Raw genomic sequence first — 15000 nt, 5'->3', positions numbered from 1 at the left:
GTGCGTGTGTGTGTGTGTGCGCGTGTGTGTGTGTGTGTGTGTGTGTGAGAGTTCCTGCATGAGAAACACAGAGCAAGCGACAGATTCACGCCGCTGGGTTTGTTTGAGAGCCGTTGAGGGGAAAGACCTCATATTGAGGTTCTCGAGTCCCTAAAGCGGATGAATGGAAGAGCCGTACAGTAGCAGGAACGCAGGGATCATCCCACAGAGCCGTACAGTAGCAGGAACGCCGGGATCATCCCACTGAGCCGTACAGTAGCAGGAACGCCGGGATCATCCCACTGAGCCGTACAGTAGCAGGAACGCCGGGATCATCCCACTGAGCCGTACAGTAGCAGGAACGCCGGGATCATCCCACTTCATTTCTTGATTTTAATCAACATCGTTTCCTTAAATCTAATATCTTTCAGTCTGTGCTGTTTTCAAACATTATCTGTAGCTCCTGCCATCCAATAATCACAGTAATCTTTGTGCTTTAATACTTCTGATATGAAACAAAGTCTCAGCTTCATCAGTAAATTCAGTCAATAAATGTGTGTGTGTGTGTGTGTGTGTGTATGTGTGTGTTTAATGTGTGTGACAGAAGAACCGATCATCTCTTCCTCTTCACTACTAGTTACAGCAGCAAATCAACATCAGTGAACATCAGAAGATCCAGAACAACTACCTGAACTCGATCATGTCTCCTATAATCCAGCAGTCAGTGTTTCAGCTGGAGAACAATAATGCCACATTCACCTCAGAAAAGCCTCTCAGTGAACATAACCTCCAACTTTAATTCTGTGATGCGGGTTAGAACATTTACTCACACACTCACCTCTCTGTTAGGTCTCTCTCGCACACACTCAGAGCTCACACATCTGATACTCAAACAGGACTCAAACACGACTCACGCACGACTCAAACAAGACTCAAACACGACTCACACACGACTCACACACGACTCACACACGACTCACACACGACTCACACACGACTCACACACGACTCACACACGACTCACACACGACTCACACACGACTCAAACACGACTCACACACGACTCACACACGACTCAAACACGACTCACACACGACTCACACACGACTCACACACGACTCACACACGACTCAAACACGACTCACACACGACTCACACACGACTCACACACGACTCACACACGACTCACACACGACTCACACACGACTCACACACGACTCAAACACGACTCACACACGACTCAAACAAGACTCAAACACGACTCACACACGACTCACACACGACTCAAACACGACTCACACACGACTCAAACACGACTCACACACGACTCACACACGACTCACACACGACTCACACACGACTCAAACACGACTCACACACGACTCAAACACGACTCAAACACGACTCACACACGACTCACACACGACTCACACACGACTCAAACACGACTCAAACACGACTCACACACGACTCAAACACGACTCACACACGACTCACACACGACTCACACACGACTCACACACGACTCACACACGACTCACACACGACTCACACACGACTCAAACACGACTCACACACGACTCACACACGACTCACACACGACTCACACACGACTCACACACGACTCACACACGACTCAAACACGACTCAAACACGACTCACACACGACTCACACACGACTCACACACGACTCAAACACGACTCAAACACGACTCACACACGACTCAAACAAGACTCACACACGACTCACACACGACTCACACACGACTCACACACGACTCACACACGACTCACACACGACTCAAACAAGACTCACACACGACTCACACACGGCTCACACACGGCTCACACACGACTCACACACGACTCACACACGACTCACACACGACTCAAACAAGACTCACACATGACTCACACACGACTCAAACACGACTCAAACACGACTCAAACACGACTCACACACGACTCACACACTCACCTCTCTGTTAGGTCTCTCTCGCACACACTCAGAGCTCACACATCTGATACTCAAACACGACTCAAACACGACTCAAACACGACTCACACACGACTCACACACGACTCACACACGACTCACACACGACTCACACACGACTCACACACGACTCACACACGACTCACACACGACTCACACACGACTCACGCACGACCCACGCACGACTCAAACACGACTCAAGCACGACTCACACACGACTCAAACAAGACTCAAACACGACTCACACACGACTCACACACGACTCACACACGACTCAAACACGACTCACACACGACTCACACACGACTCACACACGACTCACACACGACTCACACACGACTCAAACACGACTCACACACGACTCAAACACGACTCAAACACGACTCACACACGGCTCAAACAAGACTCAAACACGACTCACACACGACTCACACACGACTCAAACACGACTCACACACGACTCACACACGACTCACACACGACTCACACACGACTCACACACGACTCAAACAAGACTCACACACGACTCACACACGACTCACACACGACTCACACACGACTCAAACACGACTCAAACATGACTCACACATGACTCAAACTCGACTCACACACGACTCACACACGACTCACACACTCACCTCTCTGTTAGGTCTCTCTCGCACACACTCAGAGCTCACACATCTGATACTCAAACACGACTCAAACACGACTCAAACACGACTCACACACGACTCACACACGACTCAAACACGACTCAAACACGACTCACACACGACTCACACACGACTCAAACACGACTCAAACACGACTCACACACGACTCACACACGACTCACACACGACTCACACACGACTCACACACGACTCACACACGACTCAAACACGACTCACACACGACTCAAACACGACTCAAACACGACTCACACACGACTCACACACGACTCACACACGACTCACACACGACTCACACACGACTCACACACGACTCAAACACGACTCACACACGACTCACACACGACTCACACACGACTCACACACGACTCACACACGACTCACACACTCATCTCTCTGTTAGGTCTCTCTCGCACACACTCAGAGCTCACACATCTGAGACTCAAACACGACTCACACACGACTCACACACGACTCACACACGACTCAAACACGACTCACACACGACTCACACACGACTCACACACGACTCACACACGACTCACACACGACTCACACACGACTCACACACGACTCACACACGACTCACACACGACTCACACACGATTCACACACTCATCTCTCTGTTAGGTCTCTCTCGCACACACTCAGAGCTCACACATCTGAGACTCAAACACGACTCACACACGACTCACACACGACTCACACACGACTCACACACGACTCACACACGACTCACACACGACTCAAACACGACTCAAACACGACTCAAACACGACTCACACACGACTCACACACGACTCACACACGACCCACACACGACTCAAGCACGACTCAAGCACGACTCACACACGACTCAAACAAGACTCAAACACGACTCACACACGACTCACACACGACTCACACACGACTCAAACACGACTCACACACGACTCAAACACGACTCACACACGACCCACACACGACTCACACACGACTCACACACGACTCACACACGACTCACACACGACTCACACACGACTCAAACACGACTCACACACGACTCAAACACGACTCAAACACGACTCAAACACGACTCAAACACGACTCACACACGACTCAAACACGACTCAAACACGACTCACACACGACTCAAACAAGACTCAAACACGACTCACACACGACTCACACACGACTCAAACACGACTCACACACGACTCACACACGACTCACACACGACTCACACACGACTCAAACAAGACTCACACACGACTCACACACGACTCACACACGACTCAAACACGACTCAAACATGACTCACACATGACTCAAACTCGACTCACACACGACTCACACACGACTCACACACTCACCTCTCTGTTAGGTCTCTCTCGCACACACTCAGAGCTCACACATCTGATACTCAAACACGACTCAAACACGACTCAAACACGACTCACACACGACTCACACACGACTCACACACGACTCACACACGACTCAAACACGACTCACACACGACTCACACACGACTCACACACGACTCACACACGACTCACACACGACTCACACACGACTCAAACACGACTCACACACGACTCACACACGACTCACACACGACTCACACACGACTCAAACACGACTCACACACGACTCACACACGACTCAAACACGACTCACACACGACTCACACACGACTCACACACGACTCACACACGACTCACACACGACTCACACACGACTCACACACGACTCACACACGACTCACACACGACTCACACACGACTCACACACGACTCACACACGACTCACACACGACTCACACACGACTCACACACTCATCTCTCTGTTAGGTCTCTCTCGCACACACTCAGAGCTCACACATCTGAGACTCAAACACGACTCACACACGACTCACACACGACTCACACACGACTCACACACGACTCACACACGACTCACACACGACTCACACACGACTCACACACGACTCACACACGACTCACACACGACTCACACACGACTCACACACGACTCAAACACGACCGACTCACACACGACTCACACACGACTCACACACGACTCACACACGACTCACACACGACTCACACACGACTCACACACGACTCACACACGACTCACACACGACTCACACACGACTCACACACTCATCTCTCTGTTAGGTCTCTCTCGCACACACTCAGAGCTCACACATCTGAGACTCAAACACGACTCAAACACGACTCAAACACGACTCAAACACGACTCACACACTCATCTCTCTGTTAGGTCTCTCTCGCACACACTCAGAGCTCACACATCTGAGACTCAAACACGACTCAAACACGACTCAAACACGACTCAAACACGACTCGAACACGACTCGAACACGACTCGAACACGACTCAAACACGACTCAAACACGACTCAAACACGACTCAAACACGACTCGAACACGACTCGAACACGACACGACTCACACACGACTCACACACGACTCAAACACGACTCACACACGACTCACACACGACTCAAACACGACTCACACACGACTCACACACGACTCACACACGACTCACACACGACTCACACACGACTCACACACGACTCACACACGACTCACACACGACTCACACACGACTCACACACGACTCACACACTCATCTCTCTGTTAGGTCTCTCTCGCACACACTCAGAGCTCACACATCTGAGACTCAAACACGACTCACACACGACTCACACACGACTCACACACGACTCACACACGACTCACACACGACTCACACACGACTCACACACGACTCACACACGACTCACACACGACTCAAACACGACCGACTCACACACGACTCAAACACGACTCAAACACGACTCACACACGACTCAAACACGACTCACACACGACTCACACACGACTCACACACGACTCACACACGACTCACACACGACTCACACACGACTCACACACGACTCACACACGACCGACTCACACACGACTCACACACGACTCACACACGACTCACACACGACTCACACACGACTCACACACGACTCACACACGACTCACACACGACTCACACACGACTCACACACGACTCACACACGACTCACACACGACTCACACACTCATCTCTCTGTTAGGTCTCTCTCGCACACACTCAGAGCTCACACATCTGAGACTCAAACACGACTCAAACACGACTCAAACACGACTCAAACACGACTCGAACACGACTCGAACACGACTCGAACACGACTCGAACACGACTCAAACACGACTCAAACACGACTCAAACACGACTCAAACACGACTCGAACACGACTCGAACACGACACGACTCACATACGACACGACTCAAACACGACTCGAACACGACACGACTCAAACACGACTGAAACACGACACGACTCAAACTCGACTCAAACACGACTCACACACGACTCACACACGACTCACACACGACTCACACACGACTCACACACGACTCACACACGACTCACACAACTCACACACGACTCACACACGACTCACACACGACTCACGCTAATACTGACTTCAGTTACAGAAGAACTGATCGTTGTGTTCTGCCTGGACTGATCTGTGCTTGCCAGATTCACATGTGGTGCTTCTGTTATTGACGTTGTTCAACACTCTCACACACTTCCTAGTAAACTACACTCTTAGAGTAAAGCTTCAGTTCCACATGCCAGAAAGATTCGATATGAGAACAAATAATGCTTTGTTGTGTGAAGGGTATTTCAAGTTTATGAGCTGTTTAGAATTAGAATTAAAAATGAATTTAAACTAAATGAATTAATGAGCTAACTAAATACATGAAATGTTCCCATGATGGAACGCCTGACAGGTTCTATTTGTGAAGCTCCTGACGGAACATTTAAGGATCCGTACTGAACCTTCTCTTCTAGATTAGAATGTTTATCGACTGGCAGGAACAGAACTCGAGTCGAGACTGAACGAGTGACTCTTACAGTAAAGCTGCTGTGCGATCACGCCGAACTGGCCAACACACTCCGTACACGAGTCTGGGCAGGTATGAATGATTCACGAGATGCGTCTGACACACACACACACACACACACACTCCAGCTGACGTCTGAGAAGAGGACGAGACGTTTTCTCACACACACTCACTGCGTATAGTTTTATTTTTAGCTTTCCTTGATTGACGTAATGCTCTGATTCGTGTGTGCCAGATTAATATAACTTTTTGAAATGGATTTATTTATTGAACCTTTAGACAAAATATGTATAAAAAGTTTGCATGTGTATTTATGTTTTGTACTATATTTGATACACACCAGGCTTTTATGGCTCATATAGTCAGTTTTATTCAGAGACTGAGAAAAAATATGATGCAGATTTTATTATTTATATTCAAATTCTAATGGCTTGTAATGTAAATCAAATCTTTATAAAATGCAAATCTAGAGACCATTATCCAGACATCATTATTAGAAAAATCATCAGTATGAAATATGATCATCAGCTTTTGAGGAAGTTTATTTCTTCATCTCTCAATCATCATTATATTGCATTGCATTATATGTTTTAAAACTACAGATCATAAAACTAAGCATTTAAATATCAGACATATTATTGGCAGATATTGATATTTATATGCATTTTATGCGAGTATCTGCTTTACTGTTATAAAGATCTCATTGATTTACATTACAAATATCAGAGTACAGATATCAGCATCTGCGGTGTTTGCTCAGTCTCTTCCCTCCATATTCTCATATATCAGACTATATGAGTCATAAAACCTGGTGTATCAAATATGATACAAAACAAACACACATGCAAACCTTTCTGTCTAAAGGTTCAATAAAGTTAGATTTATCTGACACAAACCCAGATCACAGCATCACACCCAGCAGAAGAAGCCGGAGCGAGGAGGATCTCAGGACTGGAGGTGTTCATGGGTTATGGTTTCTGAAGCTCAGAATAGAGCGGCGGAGCGTCCCTGATGTCCTGGATTATATAAAACACACGTTTCTCTGCATAAACAGGTAAACAGCTCCAGCTTTAATAATGGATGAGCTCAGCGGGCGGCGCTGACGAGAGAAGCTCAGAGACACACGGAATCTTCATCTGGGTCACGAGACGAGGAGGGCTTCAGGACCAGCTGAAGATCCGACACTCACACACACACACACACACACACACACACACACACACACACACACACACACACACACACACACACTCACACACTCAACACACACACACACACACTCAACACACACAACACACACACACACACGAGGAAACACCATTCATGCATTTCTGCAGAAAAACTGGTCAATTCCCGACAGGAATCGCGTTATTATTAGTCTCAATATGAAACGGATCACTGCGATCAGGGTTATAATGACATCATCATCATCATCATCATCATAATCTTCATCATCACTTCAGAACATCAGAAACTGGGAGTGTGACGCTCAGGTGCAGAAGCTCTGTTTCCCAGAATGCCGTGTTTCGTGGAGAGACACATGAGCGCTTCTTCCTCCTCCATCTATAATTCAGCAGAGCTTCACTCTCACACACACACACACACACACACACACACACACACACACACACAGATAGACTAAACTTCACTGATAAAGCGGAGTGTGTTCTGATGTTCACCACTGAAGGATGATGATGAGAAACTCGTTCACAGGTCAAGGTTAAAACAGTTTCTCCAGCAAACACACACACACACACACACACACACACACGCACTCACACTCACTCACACTCACTCACACACTCACACACACACACACACACACACACACACACACACACACACACACACACACACACACACACACACACACACGCACACTCACACACATACACTCACACACAACATGCCATGAACAAAAGGCTCTTGATCCCCCAGGAATGCCGATGTTCCTCCCGAGGGCCTCAAGCTGAACATCATGTAAACACTGACGGGCCCCCGGGGGCCTCAGGAGCCTCAACCCAAACCCTAATATCAGAACCAGGAGCCGAGCCTAAACCCAAACCCTAATATCAGAACCGGTGGACAGAGTCTGTGCAGCAACACGATCTGAAACTGCAGGAGTTACAGCGAGTCTCAACTCAATATATGGGGCAAAATCGTAATTTCTATATGATTTAAATTAGAAATATCACACGAGCAAGCATGATGTTTTACAGAATATCAGCATGACCGCAGATGTGATATTATTTTATACAACAGTCCATTGTCTGTTTTAATCAAACCTGCAACAGAACCGCTGATTCTCTGAGTGATTCCTTACTGACTGAATCAGTGTGCGAACGAATCAATGATTCACTTGAATCAGCTGTTTGAACTCCGTGATTCACTCATTAAGACTTGCTGCCCCCTGCTGGCGCTTTAGTTTCATATTTCATGTTTTCATCTGACTGTTAACAGCCTATAGCGTTCTAATTGATATTTACTGATTAAATGTATGAATTTGACATAAAAGATGATGCATACATCTAATAAGAATATAATTAATTGCCCTCACTTAGAATTGTCAAATGTCACCAGTTAATTTTTGTCAGTGCTGAACTGAAGGGCTTCAGGGGTCAGAGGTCATGACCAGCACAGAAACACACTGACAGGAAATGATGTCAGCAGTCAAACCAGATGCTTGATGAGTGTCTTCATCTGTTCTTGACGGAGAATCAGTTCACTTCCTCACGAGAGGAAAACACACTTCTGAAACGTTTGCTTCTCTGACTCTGAGAGACACACGCGCAGCCACAGCGCCACCATCTGACACACACACGAACTGCAGCTCAGAGAGAGACACACTGAGATCATCAGACAGACACACACACACACACACACACACAGAAGGTTCCAGCGAGTTTTTACCTCGTCTTCCGACCGGAGCCCCAGATTGATCACGGCGTGCGGTTCCTTCAGCCGGCTCTGATCCGACCGGGCCATGAGAAGACTGAGCTGCCACGACATCTGATCCAGCTGAACACACACGGGAACACACACGGGAACACAGACCGGGAACACACACGGGAACACACACACCGGGAACACACACCGGGAACACACACCGGGAACACACACCGGGAACACAGGTGGCACGGTGAAAGATCTTCATATTCAGCAGCCATCACACATTAATAACACACACAGTCAAACCAAAAACTATTCAGACACCAGATTTTGATATTGTTTCACTAGTGTGATCAGGACACTATAGTGCATTTATGTGAGTGAGGAGAGCACAATAAAGTAAACTTTGACATATCATACCCGAATATTCTTCATACAGTGACTTACCAGTAACAATTTGGGACCAAAACTGATTTGGACACTTTGAGCTGATCATGTTTTGCTGAAGTGTGTTTTCTTTAATTGCTAATGCTCTTTTTACACACAGACTGAACACAGTGAAGCATTGCTTGGTGATTGGTTGAGCTAAACTGGTATTATCTAATTGTGTAGTTAAATTTAACAGCTGACAGATATTCAACATAATTCATGTGTGAGACAGTCTAACAGAAGGACGGACAAAACCAGTCAAATATCAACTGAGTTCTGCTCATATTTTATCACCATTTTCTAAACTATAGCGAATAAACTGATAATGTGAGAAATGTTGAAGATGTCTGAATAAATGTAGGTTTGACTGTAAATATGAAATCCATAATAACTCGTCCTGAAACCAACATACAACAAACACCCGTTCTGTTCTGATGACCTGCACTGATGTTAGAGTTTATCACTACTTTATACTTTAAAAAGACTCTTAATATCCAGTATTATTATTGATCTGACTGCACTGACACTATCAGACGAGAAAGACTTGAGCTGGATAATGATTGTGTTTTTAGAGCTGCTTAACAGCTGAAATTGAATTTCTCTCATAACTTATGAAATTTGCATCAACACTTTATTACTGTGAAGCTGCTCTTAAACAGTCTGTAATTTATCAAAATAAATATGACTAGACTTTGTTTAATTTTCAAGAGCTGTATCAGGAGGATCAACATGAACAAAGGGTCTCATCTTCTCAAACTAAATCTTCTCAGCTTCTGGTTTTCAGGTTCAGGACAGATTCATCAGACAGAACAATGAAGTGCAGGCTCTAAAGCCAGACTCCATAACGGCTCGAGGGAACGGCTAGCACGCGTCCTTCGCCAATAGGACTGCGGCACACACACACACAGCAGGACAGGAGCTCTTGCTCTTGCTTCATTCAAGTATGAATATGAATATCACTGAGCCACTGAGTGGAAGCTGAGCAAAATGGATCGCAAGCCGGGTCTGAAGGTACTGAATGAGGCCAGGCTGGGCATTGGTTGGAAGCGTTTTAGACTTCGACAAAACCGGACCAGGGGCCAGGAACCACAGACGTACCCGAGGTGGGGCAGCGAGGTGGAGGACAGGGATCCGGCTCGAGAGTCAAGTCAAGTATATTTGTATAGCGCTTTTCACAATACAGATTGTCTCAAAGCAGCTTCACAGTATTAAATCAAAATAACACAAGGTTTGTTTCTAGTGGAAAAAACGTCCACGTTTGGTAATGCGGATCAATAGTATTTATTGATTGATTAAATTAAATTAAATATCCCCAACTGAGCAAGCCAAAGGCAACAGTGGCAAGGAACCGAAAAACTCCATCAAGTGACCTAATGGTGACCTAAAACTCCATCAGGTGACCTAATGGAGAAAAAAAAAACCTTGGGAGAACCCAGGCTCAGTCGGGGGCCAGTTCTCCTCTGGCGTTTATAAACTAGAGGTCGGATTTAACTGTAAGATTAAAAGAATTATATGAATGCCTGGCTGAAGAGATGCGTCTTTAATCTAGTTTTAAACTGGGAGAGCGAGTCTGAGCAATGAACAGTATCAGGAAGGCTATTCCAGAGTTTTGGAGCTAAATGTGAAAATGCTCTCCCTCCTTTGGTGGATCTGGATATCCTAGGTATGACCAAAAGCCTAGAATTTAGTGATCTTAAAGAGCGCGATGGATTATATGGCGATAGAAGATCCGTTAAATAGACTGGAGCTAAGCCGTTTAGGGCTTTATATGTCAGTAGCAATACCTTGTAATTAATACGGAACTTTATAGGTAACCAATGTAGGGATGATAAAATCGGTGTTATATGATCATATTTTCTTGATCTAGTAAGAACTCTAGCGGCTGCATTTTGGACTAACTGTAGCTTGTTTATTGAGGATGCAGGACAACCAGCTAATAAAGCATTACAGTAATCTAGTCTTGAGGTCATGAATGCATGAACTAACTTTTCTGCATCAGAAACTGATAGCATATTACGTAGCTTAGCAATGTTTCTAAGGTGGAAAAAGGCTATTTTTGTAACATATGAAATATGATTTTCAAAAGACAGGTTGCAGTCTAGTATAACACCCAGGTCTTTAACTGTAGAGGATAAAGTAACAGGACATCCTACTATGTAAAAGTTGTATTGTGAGAGGTTTTGTGGCCGGTTTTTTTAACCGATAAGTATGACCTCTGTCTTGTCTGGATTTAATAAAAGAAAATTACACGTCATCCAATCTTTAATATCTTTAACACAATTTGGATAATTTGGATAATTTAGCGTTTTCATCCGACCGTGATGAAATATATATTTGAGTGTCATCAGCATAAGAATGGAAACTAATTCCATGTTTCCTTATAATATTTCCAAGTGGCAGCATATATATATTGAGAATAACAGAGGGCCCAACACAGATCCCTGCGGCACTCCATAGTTTACTGAAGTTATGATCGATTTTTCTCCATTTAAATAGACAAAATGGTAGCGGTCAGATAGGTATGATTTGAACCAGCCTAATGCTTGTCCTTGAACACCGTGATAATTTTGTAGTCGATCTAAGAGTATTGTGTGATCTATAGTATCGAACGCAGCACTAAGATCAAGTAAAACTAATATTGAGATACAGCCTTGGTCAGAAGCTAAAAGTAAATCATTTGTGATTTTAACGAGCGCAGTTTCAGTGCTATGGTGCGGCCTGAATCCAGAATATGGTGCGGCCATTTTCTTGCAAGAAAGAGCCCAGTTGAGCGGACACCACTTTTTCTAATATTTTAGACATAAATGGAAGATTTGAAATGGGTCTATAATTTGCTAGATTATGTGGGTCTAATTGTGGTTTCTTAATGAGAGGTTTTATAACTGCCAGTTTAAATGTTCTTGGAACATGACCTAAAGATAAAGATGAGTTAATAATATTGAGGAGAGGCTCTTCCACTATAGGTAACACTTCTTTCAGTAGTTTAGTGGGTATAGGATCTAATAAACATGTTGTTGTTTTAGATGAAGTGATACGTTTATTTAACTCTTTTTGTTCTATAGTTGTAAAGCACTGTAATTGTTCTTGCGGGGTGATAATTGAGGCTGAATTATAAGGCGCGATTGAAGATTGAACGTTTACAATTGTGGTTCAATTGAGAGGCCCGAAGGCAGCCCGCAGCGGGATCTGAGTATGCTGTGCAACACTTACCTGACTCCACTGGGTGGCAGGGGAAGCGTGAGAAGGCGGATGACCGGGTCCTCAAACGCACCCAGCTGCCAGCTGGCGAAGAAGAGGGGGCTGAGGGGTGTAAGGCCTTACAGGGTCACACACCAACAGACTAGCCCTCTTGGGGCCCAGGAATAGAGAATTACTCTTTCTTTGAATATGTGGGTACCACTGGCTCCGTTTTTTTGGGAGTCAGCGGCGGAACAGACACACACATAAAACAAAAAAAGCTTCACCCGGCCCTCCACTGGATGAAGGGAGTGGATCGGTGACCCAGAGCAACCCTCCATCCCTGGGTGGTCCGCTCAGGTCAGCATTTCCGCTGTCGCTTGCCACCTGGCTTGGCAGCGCCTGAGGCGGACGGGGCGCCCCTCCTGCGGCCGGCTCCACGCTGAGACCTGGGTGGAGGCTGCTGCGGTGGTCCAGTGGGAGCGGAGGCAGCTGCAGGCGGACGCCCTCGGTGACGATCAGGCGGAGGATCTACCGCCGACGACCGGGTGGAGGCAGCAGCAGGCCATCGGGGCAGGATGTGCCGGATGGCCACCGTCTGCTTCTGGGCGGCAGAGAACTGCTGGGCAAACCTCTCTACCGCTTCGCCGAATAACCCAACCTGCGAAATGGGAGCGTCCAGGAACCGAACCTTGTCCGACTCTCTCATGTCCGCCAGGTTGAGCCAGAGATGGCATTCCTGGACCACAAGGGTGGACATCGCCAGATCGATCGCGCTAGCTGCAACCTTCATACCCCGGAGGGCAAGATTGGTAGCAGTGCGGAGCTCACCCATGAGCTCACGGTCTGGACTACCCTCGTGCATGTTCATGAGCGCCTGGGCCTGATGGACCTGCAGGAGCGCCATGGCATGCAGAGAAGAAGCAGCTTGCCCACAGGCTTTGTAAGCCTTACCCGTCAGAGCAGACGAGAACTTACAGGCCTTAGAGGGGAGATGAGGATTCCCCCTCCAAGAGGCAGCGGTCGCCGGACACAGCTCCACCGGAGGGATCACCTCATATCCCTTAGCCGCTCCTCCATCAAGGGTAGTGAGGGGGGAGGAGCTACTCAGGCGGTTTCTGGCAGAGAAAGGTGCCATCCATACCTTCGTCAACTTCTCATGCACTTCAGAAAAGAATGGCAATGGAGCGATGGGCTGGACTAGAACCAGACTGGCCCGCTCCGAGAAACCAATCATCCAACCGAGATGGCTCGGGACACGGTGGTTCTTTCCACACGAGCCCTACCGCCTCGGCAGCCTTTTTCATCATAGCTGACATCTCTGGATCCGGCTCGGGCAACGCTGGTCTCCTAGAGGGAGGCAGCGCAGCCGGGTCGTCATCTACAGAGCCCAGCTCCCCTTCTGATGCAGCGATAGACATCCTGTCCTCTGGAGGGGCACCGAAAGAGACGGCTGGTCGGTCCACTACAAAGGGACCAGCGCGCTCAACGGAGGCCTCCACCAGCTGCGGCGTGAGAGAGGAGGGAGGGATCCACGGGGCTTTGCCGGGCGGATTACCCCTCACCGTAATCCTCAGGTCACCCGATCCAGACAGCACTCGAGGCTTCGTCTGGTAAGGTAACCCAGAAGCAACACTAGAGCAGGGCCTGGGGATGGGGACTGCACCTTCGCGAACGAAGGCGAGTCTCGACCTCCACGCCGAGATGGTCATATTCCCGCAATGGGAACATGAGTCATCCACCAAAGCTGCCTCAGCGTGCTGTAAGCCCAGACACGTGATACAGCTTTCGTGACCGTCAGAGGGGGACAGAGCCTTACCGCACCCAGAAACGCACGGATGGAATGGCATCTTGAAAAAGACACACTCACACCCGTGTTGCTCTTTTAGAAAATGGGACC

General features: G+C 47.2%; 1 protein-coding gene across 1 annotated transcript in view; it reads right to left on the bottom strand.

Moving 5' to 3' along the window:
- The window catches only part of commd10 (COMM domain containing 10), a 26999-nt gene that overhangs the window by 3917 nt on the left and 8082 nt on the right, over nucleotides 1-15000 (bottom strand). The window contains exon 5 of the mRNA XM_081348807.1: nucleotides 9516-9623. Coding sequence (XP_081204933.1) covers nucleotides 9516-9623 — 108 coding nt within the window. The remainder of the gene's footprint in view (nucleotides 1-9515; nucleotides 9624-15000) is intronic.

This window comes from Scardinius erythrophthalmus (assembly GCF_964197995.2).
Source record: "Scardinius erythrophthalmus genome assembly, chromosome: 20".
Classification (NCBI taxonomy): Eukaryota; Metazoa; Chordata; class Actinopteri; order Cypriniformes; family Leuciscidae; genus Scardinius; species Scardinius erythrophthalmus.
This window is presented reverse-complemented; position numbering and strand designations above follow the sequence as displayed.